The sequence below is a fragment of the Hypomesus transpacificus genome, chromosome 17, assembly GCF_021917145.1.
Source record: "Hypomesus transpacificus isolate Combined female chromosome 17, fHypTra1, whole genome shotgun sequence".
In the NCBI taxonomy this organism is placed as follows: domain Eukaryota; kingdom Metazoa; phylum Chordata; class Actinopteri; order Osmeriformes; family Osmeridae; genus Hypomesus; species Hypomesus transpacificus.
In genome coordinates, this window is record NC_061076.1 from 8,061,272 (window position 1) to 8,076,592 (window position 15,321).

A 15,321-nucleotide genomic window follows, 5' to 3' on the forward strand; every position below is an offset into this window, starting at 1 on the left:
TGTACACTTTTTCTATTTTAGGGGGAATGTTCTTGTCAATAGTTATAGTGTGTCCAGTGGATCTGTTGTCTCCGAAAAATCGACCTTGGTTCGAAAAAATTAATGCCTCAAAATCGCTCAGAGGACTAACGTCTCCAGTGTGAGAACTTGCATTGACTAGATACAGGTTCGAAAATTATTATTAATTTGTGAATTATTTGCACGAAAAAGGCGTCCTGTGTGCAAAGACCTTTAATCACGACTGCATCACAGGCACTATACACTAGTACCCTTTATTACCTATAGATACCCACAGGCACTGCATGTCTCATTATCTATGTTCCCGATTCTGTCACGGCCACAGCCGTGCCCCCCTATTGTTTTTGGTTTTGCCCTGCCCTAGTGTTTCCCTGTCATTGTCGTCACCTGTCTCGTTCAGTTGTCGTTAGTTTCATTGTGTTCACCTGTGTCTTGTTTGTTTCTGTGTATTTAGGTTCCTGCTTTGTGTCCAGTCTTTGTCTTAGCATTACCCTTTGTCCCTGCGTGTACCCTGTCTGTTTCCTGTTTTGAGAATTAAACCTGTGTTCCTCGCTATGCCTCGGTACTCCCCTGCATTTGGGTCCAACCCCACCTCACGTCGTGACAGATTCTCTTCGAAAATGAGCTGGACCCTTTTTTGATGAATTGGTAAAATATGTATTCATGGAGTCAGGCAGAGAGAATTACTCCCTCAGCAAGATGTGTGTGTGTGTTTGCGTGTGTGTGTTTGCATGTGGGGGGGGCGTCTGTGACTTTAATGGTGTGTGTACGGATTTGTCTTTGACTGTGTTTGCCTGTGAGTGTGTGTGTGTGTCACTGAGTCAGGTGGGCCTCAGTCTAGCCTCTGTCCTCTCATTTACCATAGCTGCATCTCTGCATTCTTGTATACACATTCAGTGTAAACTGGAAACAATTCACTAACCACCAGAGAAGACTTGGCTAACCAACAGAGGGACATAGAGCAGGACCAAACTGGATGGCCAGTTTAAAGTCACGCATTATGTGTTGTGATTGTATATTGTATACACAATGTTTCTTCTTTCTCACTCTCTTCTACTCTCTTTCTCCCTCGCTTTCTTTTGCGATCTATTTCTGAAGATAGACTTTTGCCACATCATGTCAAGCTGTAACATTCTCAGCATCTAGAAATGTATACAAAACTGAGAGAGAGAGAGAGAGAGAGAGAGAGAGAGAGAGAGAGAGAGAAAGAGAGAGAGAGAGATCACATAGAGGACACAGGATGCCATAATGGATCATTAAAGTGCTCATCGTCTGATCGCCTGGCCACTTTACACTTGAAAACCAAACAGATTCACCCATATCAAAATACACTCACTCACACATAACTGAAACTATCCCTTATTAGCACATATTGCCATACCCACACACAACCGCCTTGACCCCAAGCATACACAAACACACATGGACACACACATCAAAGACCAACAATCAGTCAAGTCAGCAGTTATTCTCCTCTCCCCCCTATTTTGTCTATGTGTGTTTTTCCTGCACTGCTGATGTCATGACTGTGTGTTTATAGTGTCTATCTTTCCATCGGTGTACAGATAAACCTGTCTGCAGGCAGAGCAGAATTAATGGACCATAGGGGGGCCTGTAGTTGGAGCTGCAAGACACTGAACTGACACCAGAGCTTAACACTGTTTCAAACCCTATCATGTTCCGTGAGAGTTGACTTGAATCCTCTCACTGTGTTAGATTGGAGGGTTTGACTTATGGCGCCAGACAAGACAAATCAACTCAGATAAGTGTCACAAAAGGTACACATTGCCACTGTGACTTCTGAATGCCATGTGATTTGTTTAATTAACAATGACAAAAGTAGACACTGTGGTTTTGCGAGTGGTATCAATATTGGCGCCACCCTCTAAGCTCTCTTACCCCCCCCTATGGGTGACAGAGAAGAACTTCACAACACACCCATTTCTTGTGGCGTAGGTGACTCAAGAACCGGTACGCTTATGTGAAAACCACCTTAAAAATCACGCCACGATGCTGCTCCACTACTAAGCTAAAACATATATTAAGAACAGAGATGTATGTTTTAAAATGATCATATACAATTGACAGTATATTATATTATTGAAAATAATTAGACTCTCTTTGTTTAGGTCTCTACCTATAGCTCCATATTTCTCTAACTCTTCTTAAAGACCTTTCTTTCTCCAGCTCTCTCCCTGAAGATCTGTCTCCATTTCTCTCTTGTTATTCCATGGATTTGTTATCTGCAAGGTACAGGACAATCTGACAGGGTGAATAAAAATGAGGAAAAAAAGGTTGTTGAAGGAGAAAGGGGATGAGGGAGGGGAGAATTAGAGACTCCAAAAGCCTTCAGCGTTCCTAGGCTGACATTTCGTCCGAACCCCCTCTCTTCGCAACAGGGGGATTTTTAGTAAGGAGAAGAGAGGGAGGGAGTAACAGCTCTCCAAAACATAATCTATCTGACACTCCTGAAGATGTGTGTCTCGACAGAGAGAAAAAGCTCCTTACAGGGCCGGTCCTTCCTACAGGCGACAAAGGCAGCCGCCTAGGGCGGCATGAAGAGGGGGGCGGCATTTTCACGTCACTTCAAATCTCCGCGTTACGTTTGGGGGGGGGGCGTTACTACGATTTGCGTTCCAGGGGGGGAGGGCTTTTCTCCTAGGGCGCCAGATGTGCTAGGACCAGTTCTGGCTCCTTCACATGTACATTACCTTAGAAATGGCATACATAAAGAATCAATCCTACCAGGGACGAATCTAGGTTCCCACTTTTGGGGGGACTAAGCCCCTAGATAAGACCTATTATTTTTCCTGTGACCCAGCAAAACTAGGGGGGTCTGGGGGCATGTTCCTCCCCGAAGAAATCCAGCTCCAAACTCGGAGTTGCCTCTAACATTCCACAACTTCTGTGACACATTAGGCTTTTCATCAATTAGCTGGTTATTTTATTGAAACTGAACACATCAGCCCTCATAGTGTGAATAACTCAATATATTAATGTAATCAAGCACTGGTAGCTCCATGAAGAAGTCACCAGTGGTGAACAGCACGTACAAAGCTGCAGACTATGTTGTTCTGATTAAAAACATTGTGTTGAATGACACGCCAACCAAGAACCTAGTTCCTAGTAGTCATATGTGCTTCTGTCAATTTCCTACAAAGCTGTGCTGCGGGGACAGCCAATGTTGACACTCAGGGCACTTCCCTCTCTAGTTCCTCCATGGCTCCCCCCAACCCAACCCATCATTTGAGGGTATGGAGAAATTGAATAACTACTCTGAAGGAGGAGAGGGGCTTTAACAGACACTTTCTCTCAGGCAACTTTCCAACAATGGATGAGAACGGAAGAACAGGGTTTGAAGAGGATAATGGAAGAACTGTTGACAGCTCTCTGCCCTCCAGCTGTGTCCTGGTGGTGTGCTACTCTGTCACAGGGCTGGCTGACAGCCCAGTGAGGCTTTCAGACTTGCCTAAGAGAGTTTATGTGTCTTTATCTGCATGCCTATGAGTCATAAATCTGACATTTCCAACCTCAGGGTCAACATTTGACAACCTTGATTTTGCTCAATGTCTTTCTCTCTCAATCCATGTGCTGTATCAATATCAATCTCTCACTATTAAACTTTTCAGAAAAAACCCAGCAGGCATCCTCCTCTAAAAAGATAATTTTATGGATGCCCACTCCACAGATTAAGTGACGCTCTCCAAATGTCAAGCTGCCACTTTGATTTTCTTTGTCAAACACTTTGGGAGCAATTGGTCCCACCACCCCCTTTGCAAAAGATGAGTGTTTATTTGAAATCTAATTTTAACTCACAGTTTGTTCATAAGCAGGTCTTGGCTTCAGACTGGAAGACAATATTTCTTGCAGGGGAATAATTCTTATAATCATAGTTTAGGAAGAGAAAAAAATACACTTATGAATACGAGGACACTTAAGACTATAAATCACATTTGAATCAGATGGGGAGAGGGAGACAGAAAGAAAGATTGACAGAGTGAGAGCGAGAGATAGAGAGAGAGAGAGAGAGAGAGAGAGAGAGAGAGAAGAGAGAGAGAGAGAGAGAGAGAGAGAGAGAGCTAGAGAGAGAGAGAGACAGTCCCTCACTAAAGATAACATGTGAAGAATATCAATTTACCATTGACAGTCTTCCTTGCTGAAACAAATTACATTTATTAAATGGCCTCTAGGTAAACCATGCTGACCAGAGTACCCGGAAATTGCTCTTTTAATGACATTGTCCATGGCATAATTCCGGGAGGCTTAATTGATGTTTGAGCCAAATGGTCAGGACTGTTCCATGTCATTGTGCTTGACATTAGGTTTATTTGATTACTTAAGCCCTTAGACAAGGAAACGCTGGGAGGGTGGGGGGACACACAGTCATTGTTGAATATGTAGACTGATTATCGGTGGAATTAGATGTAATCATATTCGACATAGGTGTGGTCTTGGATTGATTGTAATTATATCCTAATCCTTCAAGGTGATGGATGTCATAATTGATAGGGATTTTTCTATTGAATACCTTTTCCATGTATTCAACTTTAAATTATTATAATATTTAAAATGTATATAAAAGTGTCCCCTCTAAATGTAGAATCTGAAATTATCAACATGGTATTTTGCCTGTTAATGCCCTCCTCCCGCTCCCCCCCCCCCCCCCCCCCCCCCAGTGATTCCAAGCATAGGGCTTACATTTTGTCACACATGCAAAGGCTACAGAAAATATAAAGAAATAACATGATTACAAATGGGAAGTGTTGCCTGAACTTTGGAAGGTAGCGACTCGCCGGGGTCTTGACAATGCTCTACTGCCACCTGTTGTGTAAGGAAATCAAACACATGTTGAGTAACAATGGTTATCACATAAACAATAACCATACTAGGATACTACTACCGACACATTAAGTTGTCACATTTAAAATCTTATTGTAAGTCCTTTGTTTAATGACTCTCTAATATGATGCCAAGAAAGAAAGAAATCACTTATGTTCTATCTAATGTGGGTGCGTAAGTGTATGTGTACCGCTTGTGCGCGTCGTTGTTACACTTTGACAAAAGTCAAGTGAACAAGCGTCTAAATAGTTGGAAGTCGCCAGATGGTGCTATACCTTCATCCAATATGCCTGAAAGCCTGCTTATGGTGTAATTGAATCCGTATTCCCCAACCAGTTGTTATGGATGAAGGTCCAGAGAGTGGTTAGCGCTTGTTGCTTTTTGCAGTGCAGAATGTTGGTTCACTCGCTTTAATCGTGATGATGGACTAATAAACGCGCGCCGCTACGAATAATACGTTTTGGAGTGTCCGACACCATTGCGCTTGGCTTGGATACCGTGCAACACAATAGCTTAAGGTCGTTCCTGCGTTTTGTAAAGGGTTGTATTTGTGAACATTTAAAGTTCTATGGTGGAATTTCTCCAAACGTGTATGTGTATTGTGAGAGTGATTTGTCAGCGCGAGGATTTACGTTTGGAAGTTTGCAAGACATGAACAAGAAGACAATATGTTATTTTTATTGTAAAAGTTGAGTAGCAGTAAAAAAAAAACTAAACAATTTATAACAGGCGTCTCTACTTTGGAAACTAGCACTGTTCTTCATATAAACAATTAGGCATTCCAGGACTGTGGAAATGTCCAGCGATTTGAAACCTCGGCTTTGTTTTATGTTAAAGGGGGAGAGTGGGTATGGGTTTCACTTGCACGGCGAGAAAGGAAAGAGTGGACAGTACATACGAAAAGTTGAGCCCGCGTCGCCCGCTGAGGCTTCGGGGCTGCACGCTGGAGACCGTGTCATTGAGGTGAACGGTGAAAATGTGGAAAGAGAAACGCACCACCAAGTGAGTACCCCAAACTTTACCTGAATGGACAACTTAAACTTGTTGCCCTCTATTATAGGCATCATATAGTGAGAGCTTTCATAAATTGAGTTACTTTGAAATGACTTTTACCACAGGGCCAAATTGTTTTATGGGAGACTGAAATCTCACGTGGGAACATTGGATTTTGTTGAGTCAAGAGTGTTATGCCCCAAAGCAGCCAGTCTGACATTATTTTCTGCTAGAGATAAATTAATGACAGCCGGTTACAGAAAAAAACGTCAGATCTCAACTCTTTACTTTCATCTAAGAGTGACTCTTGAGCGACAAACACACCCAACGAAAGTCCACCTCACCATCACTTTAGTTGTGCGCAGACATGACAACCCAGCAACAGACCTTAAACTAACCGCATCAAACTGCTGTTTAAACAGCTAATCTGTGTTTGGCGTTTCACTTTCAGGGACGTTTCTTGGTATCTTGGAGGCGCCGTCTCTTGGCGCGCTGTCAAATGGTGACAGAAGGCTCAGATAATGATTTTCCCAGCTTCACGAACATACAGAAGGACAATTACCTAGTTACAACGTCTTTCTGAAGCTATATTAACATGCCCAAAAAGATAGAGACTGCTTGCTGTTTTGTTTCTATTACAGTGTCAGTTTGTTGGCATTAACAACATACCTTAATGCGTGCAAGCACTCTCTTTTAAGTTCCAGTCCCTCTAGGGACTGTCAGTGTTTACTCTGCAACCCCCTGCCTCCCATCTGCCGACACTCCTGTAGTTTTAGTCATCTGCATAATGCAAGAAAGAGGGGCAGGCAGAAAAAATGCATGCATGCATAAACAAACTTCAACAAACAGACTTGACAAACCAGCGGGTTCCAAATGATCAAATTCCAGTGGTGGCGACATGATGACTGTCTCATGTACAGAAGGTGTCTTACTATGCTGAGAACCAGCATACTGCCAAGTGGGATCTTTCCAGTGTTTCCCACACATAGACTAATTTGTGGCGGTGCGCCACAGAATCAACACCGGCCGCCACACATTGCGTTTCGTAAAACATTTTTTTTATCGCTCTTTAGGTTAAAACACGCAGCGTATTCGTTCAGCTGCATTTCCTTTCCCCTGCTCTCCCTCCGTCTCTCTGTCACTCATGCGTCTTTCTCACATATGCACACAGTCACAACGTCAGCACACGTTAGCAACAATGCATACATATGCCGTTCTAGTAAGACCGACAGCTATATCAGCGAGCCTTCAGCATTAGTGCCGTAGCTAAAAGTCGAGGAAAGTTGAGGCTACTTTTCGCTAGGTACCTTACTCACATTTACATTTAGTCATTTAGCAGACGCTCTTATCCAGAGCGACTTACAGTACTCGAAGTTTCCCCTTCGTTATTTTGGTGAGAAGTCTCAAGAGCTAGCTACTTACCCGGCGTCATGGAGCCGACCAGATAAATAGTTGTTTAGCACTAGCGTTGCTACATGCATAATGCAGAAATGATATGTTAGTTTTTGTTAATTTTGTGAAGGTGTGAATCATTTTGAATTAATATGTAATGTAACAAATTATTGTGTAACGAATTATTATCAAAGGAATTATTACGACCCCCCCCCCCCCCCCCCCCCCCCCCCTCCTAGGTGGTGCAGCGCATCAAGGCGCTGGAGCAGGAGACCAGATTGCTAGTGGTGGACCGGGAGACGGACGAGTACATGCGCAGCCTCCGCCTCACCTGCACGGAGGATATGGCCCGGCGCGTGACCGCCGAGCCCCCCCCCTCCTCCTCCTCCTCCACCCCTCCATCCCCCTCCTCCCCTGTCCCGGCCACCCGCTCCTCCGCCCCCTCCTCGCCCCCGGCCACGCCCGCCAAGCGGGAGAACGGTTCGGTGTCCAAGCTGCCCCTGGGCCTGAGCAGTGAGATGCCCAAGCCCACCCGCAGGTCGCCGTCGCGGGCTGCCAAGAAGGTACGTAGAGCCGTGGTGGTCCTCATCAGGGGACAGATCGCTCCTATGGGTCACATCACTGGGGGACGTCTGCTAGATGAAGTTGTCTACCGTATCGAACTGGGAATCGGACGATAAGACCTTTGTTTGTTCTCCGAAAAACACCTCTAGCTTCAGATATCGAGGGCGACTCCCTGTCAGTTAAATACTGTATATATCTGTCATGTATACCCATCTTGCCTCCCTTGGTCAGCGGATCCTGAATCAGAATCAGAATCTGATCATCATTCAACAGTCAGCGATGGCTCTCTATCAATGAACAACGTTGCCATGGTGTCTTCGAGACAGATCATAGATCCGATTACCGTCGCCCAAACCTTCAACCTTCAGAGACCTTCAGCCTCTTTTCACCCAACTCCCAACACTGATCGCCCCTCCACCTCATAGATCACATGAGAATATGGAGATTATGTTTTTCAAGAGATACAGTAGATCCCAGATCAGATGGGGTAGATGAGATGAGATAGATTAGGCCTATTTAGGGTCGCAGAGAGTTCTAACCAGAACCCAGACCCTGAGACCACTCATTCTCAATGGCAGGCTACTCTCCTGGGAATACGCAACATGGCTGGATGAATTGGTTCCAGATTCCATGGTGGGGTCAAAAGGGTACCAAAAGGCCAAAGGTCGTGACCTCTGGGCAGGCAGACTTCTGACCAGGGACAGTGATCTGATTCTGTTGCAGCTCACTCTGAGAGGTCACGGTGGGCCGAGGGAAGTGAATTTTACACAACTGGAAGCTTTTTGAGTCTTGGACCCTTTGTGGTCATATCTTACGTTCATGGCGAGCAGTGTCATTTGAGTTACGAGACTGAAAGATGACTCGGGTTTGCAAAACAAAAAAGTGCGACTGGTATGTTTTGGTTTTACTCCATGTTTTTCTTATTGCAGATTTTGTTTGGGTTTTTCTATTCGGAAAACAGGATATGTTTTCCTTTGGGTCGTCTTCTTTCCTGAGATCGTCTCGGATTCTGTTCTACATCTGCTGTGTGCAGCAGAATGAGGGCTGTTTTCTCCATTCACACATGTGTTTCTACTTAAGCGCCGCTTGCCAATATCTGTGCTCGATCCAGCCTCGTTTCTACATGAGCACTGACAAGGCCAATCAGTTCCAAGTGGCAAGAAAGAGAGATAAAAGGAGAGAGGGAGATGCACATTTGGATGCATACATGCGAACACACTGTATGCTGTCTGTCTGAGCCGTGGAGACAAGTCCCCTGCAGCCCGTGGGGTCAGAAGACTCGGCTAATCTCTGGAAATGTTTGGATCTTTGATTCTAAGTCCCTCTCTCCCTTTGTTGGTATGACAAGAGGCAGACAGAATGCAGAGACACTTCTGCAGGCAATCTCATTTGAAGGAGAAGAAAATAGAAGGGGAGAGAGAGAATAGGAGAGGAATGAGAAGGGGTGGAGAGACGAGGAAAGAGGAGGAAAGGAGAGACGAGACGAGAAAGGGAGGGGAGGGGAAGAGCAGATCAGCTGGGCTTTAGGCAGGCTCTCATTAAGCAGCATGCTAAAATGCAAAGCCTGATGTTTGAAAAGGATCTGTTTGCTGTTAGAAGTAGCATTTTAGGAAGGATTTACGAGTCAAAGATGTTGCTATGTCTCAGTCTCAGTATATCAACTTAGTTTGACTGGATAGGTGTGCGTGTGTGTGTGTGGTGTGTGTGTGTGTGTGTGTGTGTGTGTGTGCGCGCAGTAAGTGCGGCCTGTTGCAGCTGGACAGGCCTACACTCATCTGTAAGAGAAGTGCTTTTTTCTGTTTCCTCTCCATGCTCACTCATTTGTTGACACTCCACCTATTATGTCACATGCAGTGAGTCCGTCGCTGTGTGTATTTGATCATAGTATTTGATCTTTGTATCTCCTGCCGTCTTAATCAATTAGTTGTTCCCAACCACACTGGTCAACATCCCACAGAAAATCCACCTAAATATCCAAGAAGACAAGGTTTAATCTGTATGTCTTTTAATATTTGAATTCCTCAGAATCATGACTACTGCAGCTCTGCGTAGTCCAGACAGCAGTAGACTGGAGGGGGGCAGAAGGGGGGTCAGGAAGTGGGGCCCAGTGTATGGGGTGTAGAAGTGGGGGGAGGGAATGGGGGGAGGGGGAATGAGTCACTGAGGGGATAGGGGTTGATGTGGAGAAAGCGGAGGGACAATGGGGGACTTAAGAAAGTGAGAGTAAATGGCAATGTTCTCTGTAGGACGAGAGTGCTCCTCACATGGTGTGTGTGCGTGTTAAGCCCTGGCCGTTTCACACTTCCTCTAAGCCAAACGTGTCAGCTTTATGTTCTCAGTCTCCTCAGAGGGCTGTAAAGACAGCCATCAAACAGCCAGGTGGAAAGGGAGACAGGAAGTGACAGGCTCAGATCTCCTCCCTGGACACTCATGTCTTTATGTCATGTCTTGTCATGGACATGGTTAAAGGTGGGGGGTGATGATCTAGTCTTACATTTTCTACCAGACTCTTCCATTCCACGCCCCTCTACACGCTTCACTCCTCCCATCTCCTCCACTCTCATCCCCTCACCTCTGCTCCTCTCCTCCCCATCACCCCAGACTCCTCCCTTCTAATCCCATCTCCTCAACTCCTCTAGTTGCTACACAAAGTGAGTGTAGGCTCCCAAGCGTTGCCATGGGAGCAGGACTCCTAGAGTTACCTGAATTCCATGACTTCCTGTCGGGAAGTTTCAGGCCGCTCGTGTTCTGCAGGCAAACCCCTGTCACCAGCCATAATCACTAACACGTGTGTGTGGGTTTGTTTGTGTAGGTTACATGACACTGACTGTTCTTTTAGGTTCTGTTTTACGGCCCATCATCCCCCAGGTCTCCTTTTCACTACATTCCTCTGATGTTGACTCTGCTGTTGATTTGTAGGACAGCTAAGAGTGTCCAAGGACCGAACCAACTCAAAACCTCTCTGCCTTCACCCTATGTCTGTCTGTGTGTGTGTGTGTGTGTGTGTGTGTGTGTGTGTGTGTGTGTGTGTGTGTGTGTGTGTGTGTGTGTGTGTGTGTGTGTGTGTGTGTGAATAGCTGATGTAGCACCAAATTGAAAAGAAACCGCAACCTCAAAACACTCTCACAAACCAGAACACAAACCTTATCTGGGTCTATGTGGGTGTAATTACGGTGACAAAACCCGCAAATGTTATAAGATATTTCTCTAACTGTTCAACATCCCTGTTAGTCTGGCTATGACCCATGTGTCATTCCAGGCTTTTCAAGAGCTCATGTTGGAGGGCTTTAATGGAAAATGACAATACAGGACAAGACAGTGAGTGGTGAATGGAAGGCTTATGTAAGGCAATCAAGCCCGTGTGCTGCTAAAGGCTGCTCTGTGCTCTCGCAGGCTACGTTCAGAATGAGATCCAGAAAATGACAAGGCCCTGACTCAGGCTTCTTAAGGTGCTGGTTTCACTCTGCCTTGCCTGGTGATGACAGAGGACATTGCCTTGAATGTCAGTTTGGTTTTGTCATTGTTTCTTTTTTCTCTCCAGTCCTTTGTGTTGTAAAGATCTACTATTAAATCTGGGTGAATGGTGTCTGTTTGTGGGTGCACGTGTGTGTGTGTGTGTGTGTGAGAGACAGGCATGAAAACGAGTCAGGGGTGAAAAAGGTGAGAAGAATATTACCCGTCTAAGGGGTTCCGGGTGCATGCTCCCCCATAAGGAAAATGTAAATATTCCATATTTTAAAGCATCAATCTGATGCATTTGAGATACTTTTTTGCCAACCTGGGGAGAGCTGGAGAAACGTAACTTAAGCCACGAGTCAAAAATTATTATGGCCTCCTTACTAAGTATTATGCAAGCCATTTCATGCCAGCCTGTCACTGGGTCTAACATTTACAGTATATGAGGCACAATGTGGTAAGGGCACCACAAATGGCTTAATGCATAACCCCCACAAGAGATGGTGGACATGCTGTAACTTAACTCGTCTACTCTTCCATCATGATTGACAGCCAATACAAGTACCAGCGTACTTTGAAGTCAAAATGCGTATCCGCTACACAAATTGCGTACAGGTTGGCAGGTCTGCTTATTGATAGAACGGCAGGGACGGACTGGGAGTAAAAATAGGACCTGGACTTTGATCCAGACCGGCCCACCAGACGCCACCACAGCGAGCGCCCTGCTAATGCATGCAATTTCTGTGCCTGATCTGATGCTAGTTAGGGACTTCCATGGTTAATGCGAGCGCGCGAGCACATTTTTTGGGCTGATCGTTTTTGGAGCTTGAAACAAACAACGTTGTCTAGTGAAGGTAATTACGTTTACTTTTCTTAGCCTGGTTTTCCATCTTTATATTGTTTCAAATTAGCTTTCGATCTGTCAGTGTCACTGTTGTGTGTAGGCGGCACTAAGGGCTGCATACGTTCATTTGGAATTGTCCACCGGAGCTTTAGCTAGCTGGCCAACGTTGCGTTCTCTCCTGCTGTGTTCAATGACTGAATTCATCAAGATGTAGCTAACGTTAGCGAAATTTATTTCAACAGAGCTCCTGGGTAAGTTAACTTACCAGAAAATATAATATGATTGAAACCATCATTCACCGAGGCCAGGAGTGCTTCCAGCTTCTGATGGTGGTTTGCACTGGTGATGCAAGGCCCTTTGCGTTATTATTTCCATGCACTCGCGCTCCCTTCTGACACGCGCACCTGTCCGCAGTTCACTGAATATGAATACCCCCCCCCCCCCCCCCCCCCCCCCCCAACAATTTCTCATCGAATCTACACGATTCACGTAGGTCACCTATTTTGGTTACAAAACGGCGAATTTCGCCGAAAGGTGAGGGATTTTCATGTCTGGAGAGAGAGGGAGAGATAGACATCACCAAGGTGTGTGGAGAGGTCAGAGGATACATCTGAAGACCAGTTGGGGATGTTCTCTTTTCTTCTAATTGCGCGAGTGCACACACACACACACACACACACATGGCTCTCTCCTCAAGGTATTCCGTCAGGGGTACAGTCTCATTCTCCATTGTCACCAGATCCCTTTGACAAAGAGTCCAGTGTCACTTTCTCACCACAGAGAGGGTACCCACAGCAACATGTAAACACACACACACAGAAACACACACAAGGGTGTAACGTAGTCAGGCATTCCTTCCTTGTCTGCTTCAAAGCATGCGATTGGACGACTACCCATGTGGACGACATCAGCCGTGTGTGTCAAAGGTTGCAAGGCAGAACTATCTCCATCACTTTGACGTGGGAGCATGTGTTCTTGCACCTTTGATTGCTTTCATGTGTGTATGTGGGTTGACGCAGCCCACACACACACTCCCAGAAGTGTGTGTGTGTGTGTGTAGGTGGAGCTACACTTGTTAAACAGGCTTTAGGGATCATCTGTCCATGCATTCAGACCACATTGAGAAGCCTCTCCAAGAAGAAATTGGAAGTGGAAGAAATTTGATTTCCTAAGCGCTTATGTTCATCCCAATCAGCTTTACTTTATCATCTGTTCATACATTCTGTCGTATTATCCATTCATATATATGTGTTTCTACTGTAACCTACTATGTTCTGATGACAGTCACAGTTTTATGATGTTGTATCCGCCTGCCTATAAAAACAAACTCCCATTGGCTGTATGTTATCTTTGTTTTTCTATATTCACTATAAACACCATCCTTTGACCTTCATGTATGAAAGAGAGTGCTATTACCGTTGTGTCTGAAATGGTCGATTTACGTCGAGGTTTTGGTTAAACTCTCTCTCCAATCTTCAGATCGGTAATACTTATAAAACCTAGAACTCAACTGAACGTAGTCACTCCATTACCGAAGAGACAAACAAAACACCTCCTTCATCACTGGCTAGCTCTGTAGCTCCATAGTTAAGGAACCTGGTATCCCCACACTACACACTGCTAGAGCACCAGGCCTTTGTACACCTCCCGGGTCAACCTGAGCCTGGCAAGGGGCAGGGGAGACACAACAGGTCAGGAACATTAGAAATGATCCGCAAAAACCAGAAAGAGTAAGACAGACAGCAGGACAAAGAGGGTAAATAGCCAAGAGTTAGAGAGGGGGAAGGGGAGAGTTTAGAGGGATGTATGTGTAGACATGCCGAGAGAGAAAGAGAAAGCTGACAGGAACAAACTGCTATGATTTCCGACCTTGGCCTTCTCAGTTTGTTCCATGATGAAGCGGGAAAGAGTCATGCTGGGATTGATGTGGCCATTCCTCCCACAGTCAAAGCAGGGGACATATTTGTGTTCTGTGGGTTGTTTTGAAGACGGCAACATTTTTGGACAATCTCGCTCCTGGCCTTCTGGTGCTTTCTGCCTGCTCTGTCTGCTTCTTTCTCACTCCATTTCTCTGTCTCTCTCTTTCTCTCTCTGGTGGGTCTAAAGACATTAACTCCACCCTAGTTGGGTTATCCAGCCTGCAATATAAAAACAAAGTAGGTTGTTGTTGTTCTCTCTCCTGGTGAGTCACATCTACAGTGTTGCAGTTGTTGATTAGAAATAATAATATTAAAAACAGACAAACACTTGCTGCAGCGCTTATAATTCAGTAGGGGTGCTGAGTTGCATTTTCAAAGATCTAAATGTGTCTTGGGTGACTCATAGGAAATACATGCACACTTCAGCACAGTTGCAGAAAGGCATATATTGGTTACACACACTCACACACACAAAAAAAAACAGATTGCGTGCCCATGTGTATATACATGCAATATAGAATGTATTGTATGCATGTCCATGTGTATACACATGCGGAATGTTCACAAACCAACAGGTACTACCCACACACGTATACACATAGCTTCCACAGGGTTCAGAAATAATGAATGAGGTCGTTCCTCTAATGGTCTCCTCACTGGGTTTCCTCAAGCCCTAACTGCCATATGCGTCCCATTTACCAGTATTTGTACACTTGCAACCCATAACTCATTGAGACTCAAACACACACGCACACATGTGTAAACGTTCAACATGCTCTTCAATACCAAAACCATACCCCACATTATCTTCCAACTCGGTGGTATTCTACAGCTTTACTACAGAAGGCCTTTGTTTTGTTTTTGTTTCAAAACAACATTATATAGTTCAGTGTTAAGGACTTGATGAGGGTCGGAACACCTCCTTCGTGAGAGCGGGACAATATCCTCACCAGGTGCAGGACCACTGGAAGTTCTAGAACATCATTTGCCGTTCTAAAGTTTGTGTTAAACTAGGGAGTGGTTCAGCTGAGACTAAGACAACTTCCTGTAGTGCGTGCATCTCCCTGAAACATGATGTTTGGTGTTCGGAAAGACATCCTGAAAACATCCTGCCTGGATCCTACTAAACATGAGTTGAAACATCTTGGTGTTTGTGTATGTTGTGTGTGTGGTGTGTGTAAGTGTGTATGGTGTGTGTATGTGGTGTTTGTGTGGTGTACAGTAAGCCCATGCATGAACGTGTCACAGGCTCACAGCACTGGTGTGCTTCTAAACAGCAGCACAGACTAAACACGC

At 45.1% G+C, this 15,321-nt stretch overlaps 1 protein-coding gene across 1 annotated transcript in view; it reads left to right on the forward strand.

Annotated features, from left to right (window-relative positions):
- The first annotated feature begins 5,169 nt into the window (after positions 1-5,169).
- LOC124480070 (Na(+)/H(+) exchange regulatory cofactor NHE-RF2) overlaps positions 5,170-15,321 on the forward strand; it is a 32,502-nt gene continuing 22,350 nt past the window's right edge. Inside the window, exons 1-2 of the mRNA XM_047039135.1 lie at positions 5,170-5,859; positions 7,482-7,805. Coding sequence (XP_046895091.1) covers positions 5,653-5,859; positions 7,482-7,805 — 531 coding nt within the window. The 5' untranslated portion in view covers positions 5,170-5,652. The remainder of the gene's footprint in view (positions 5,860-7,481; positions 7,806-15,321) is intronic.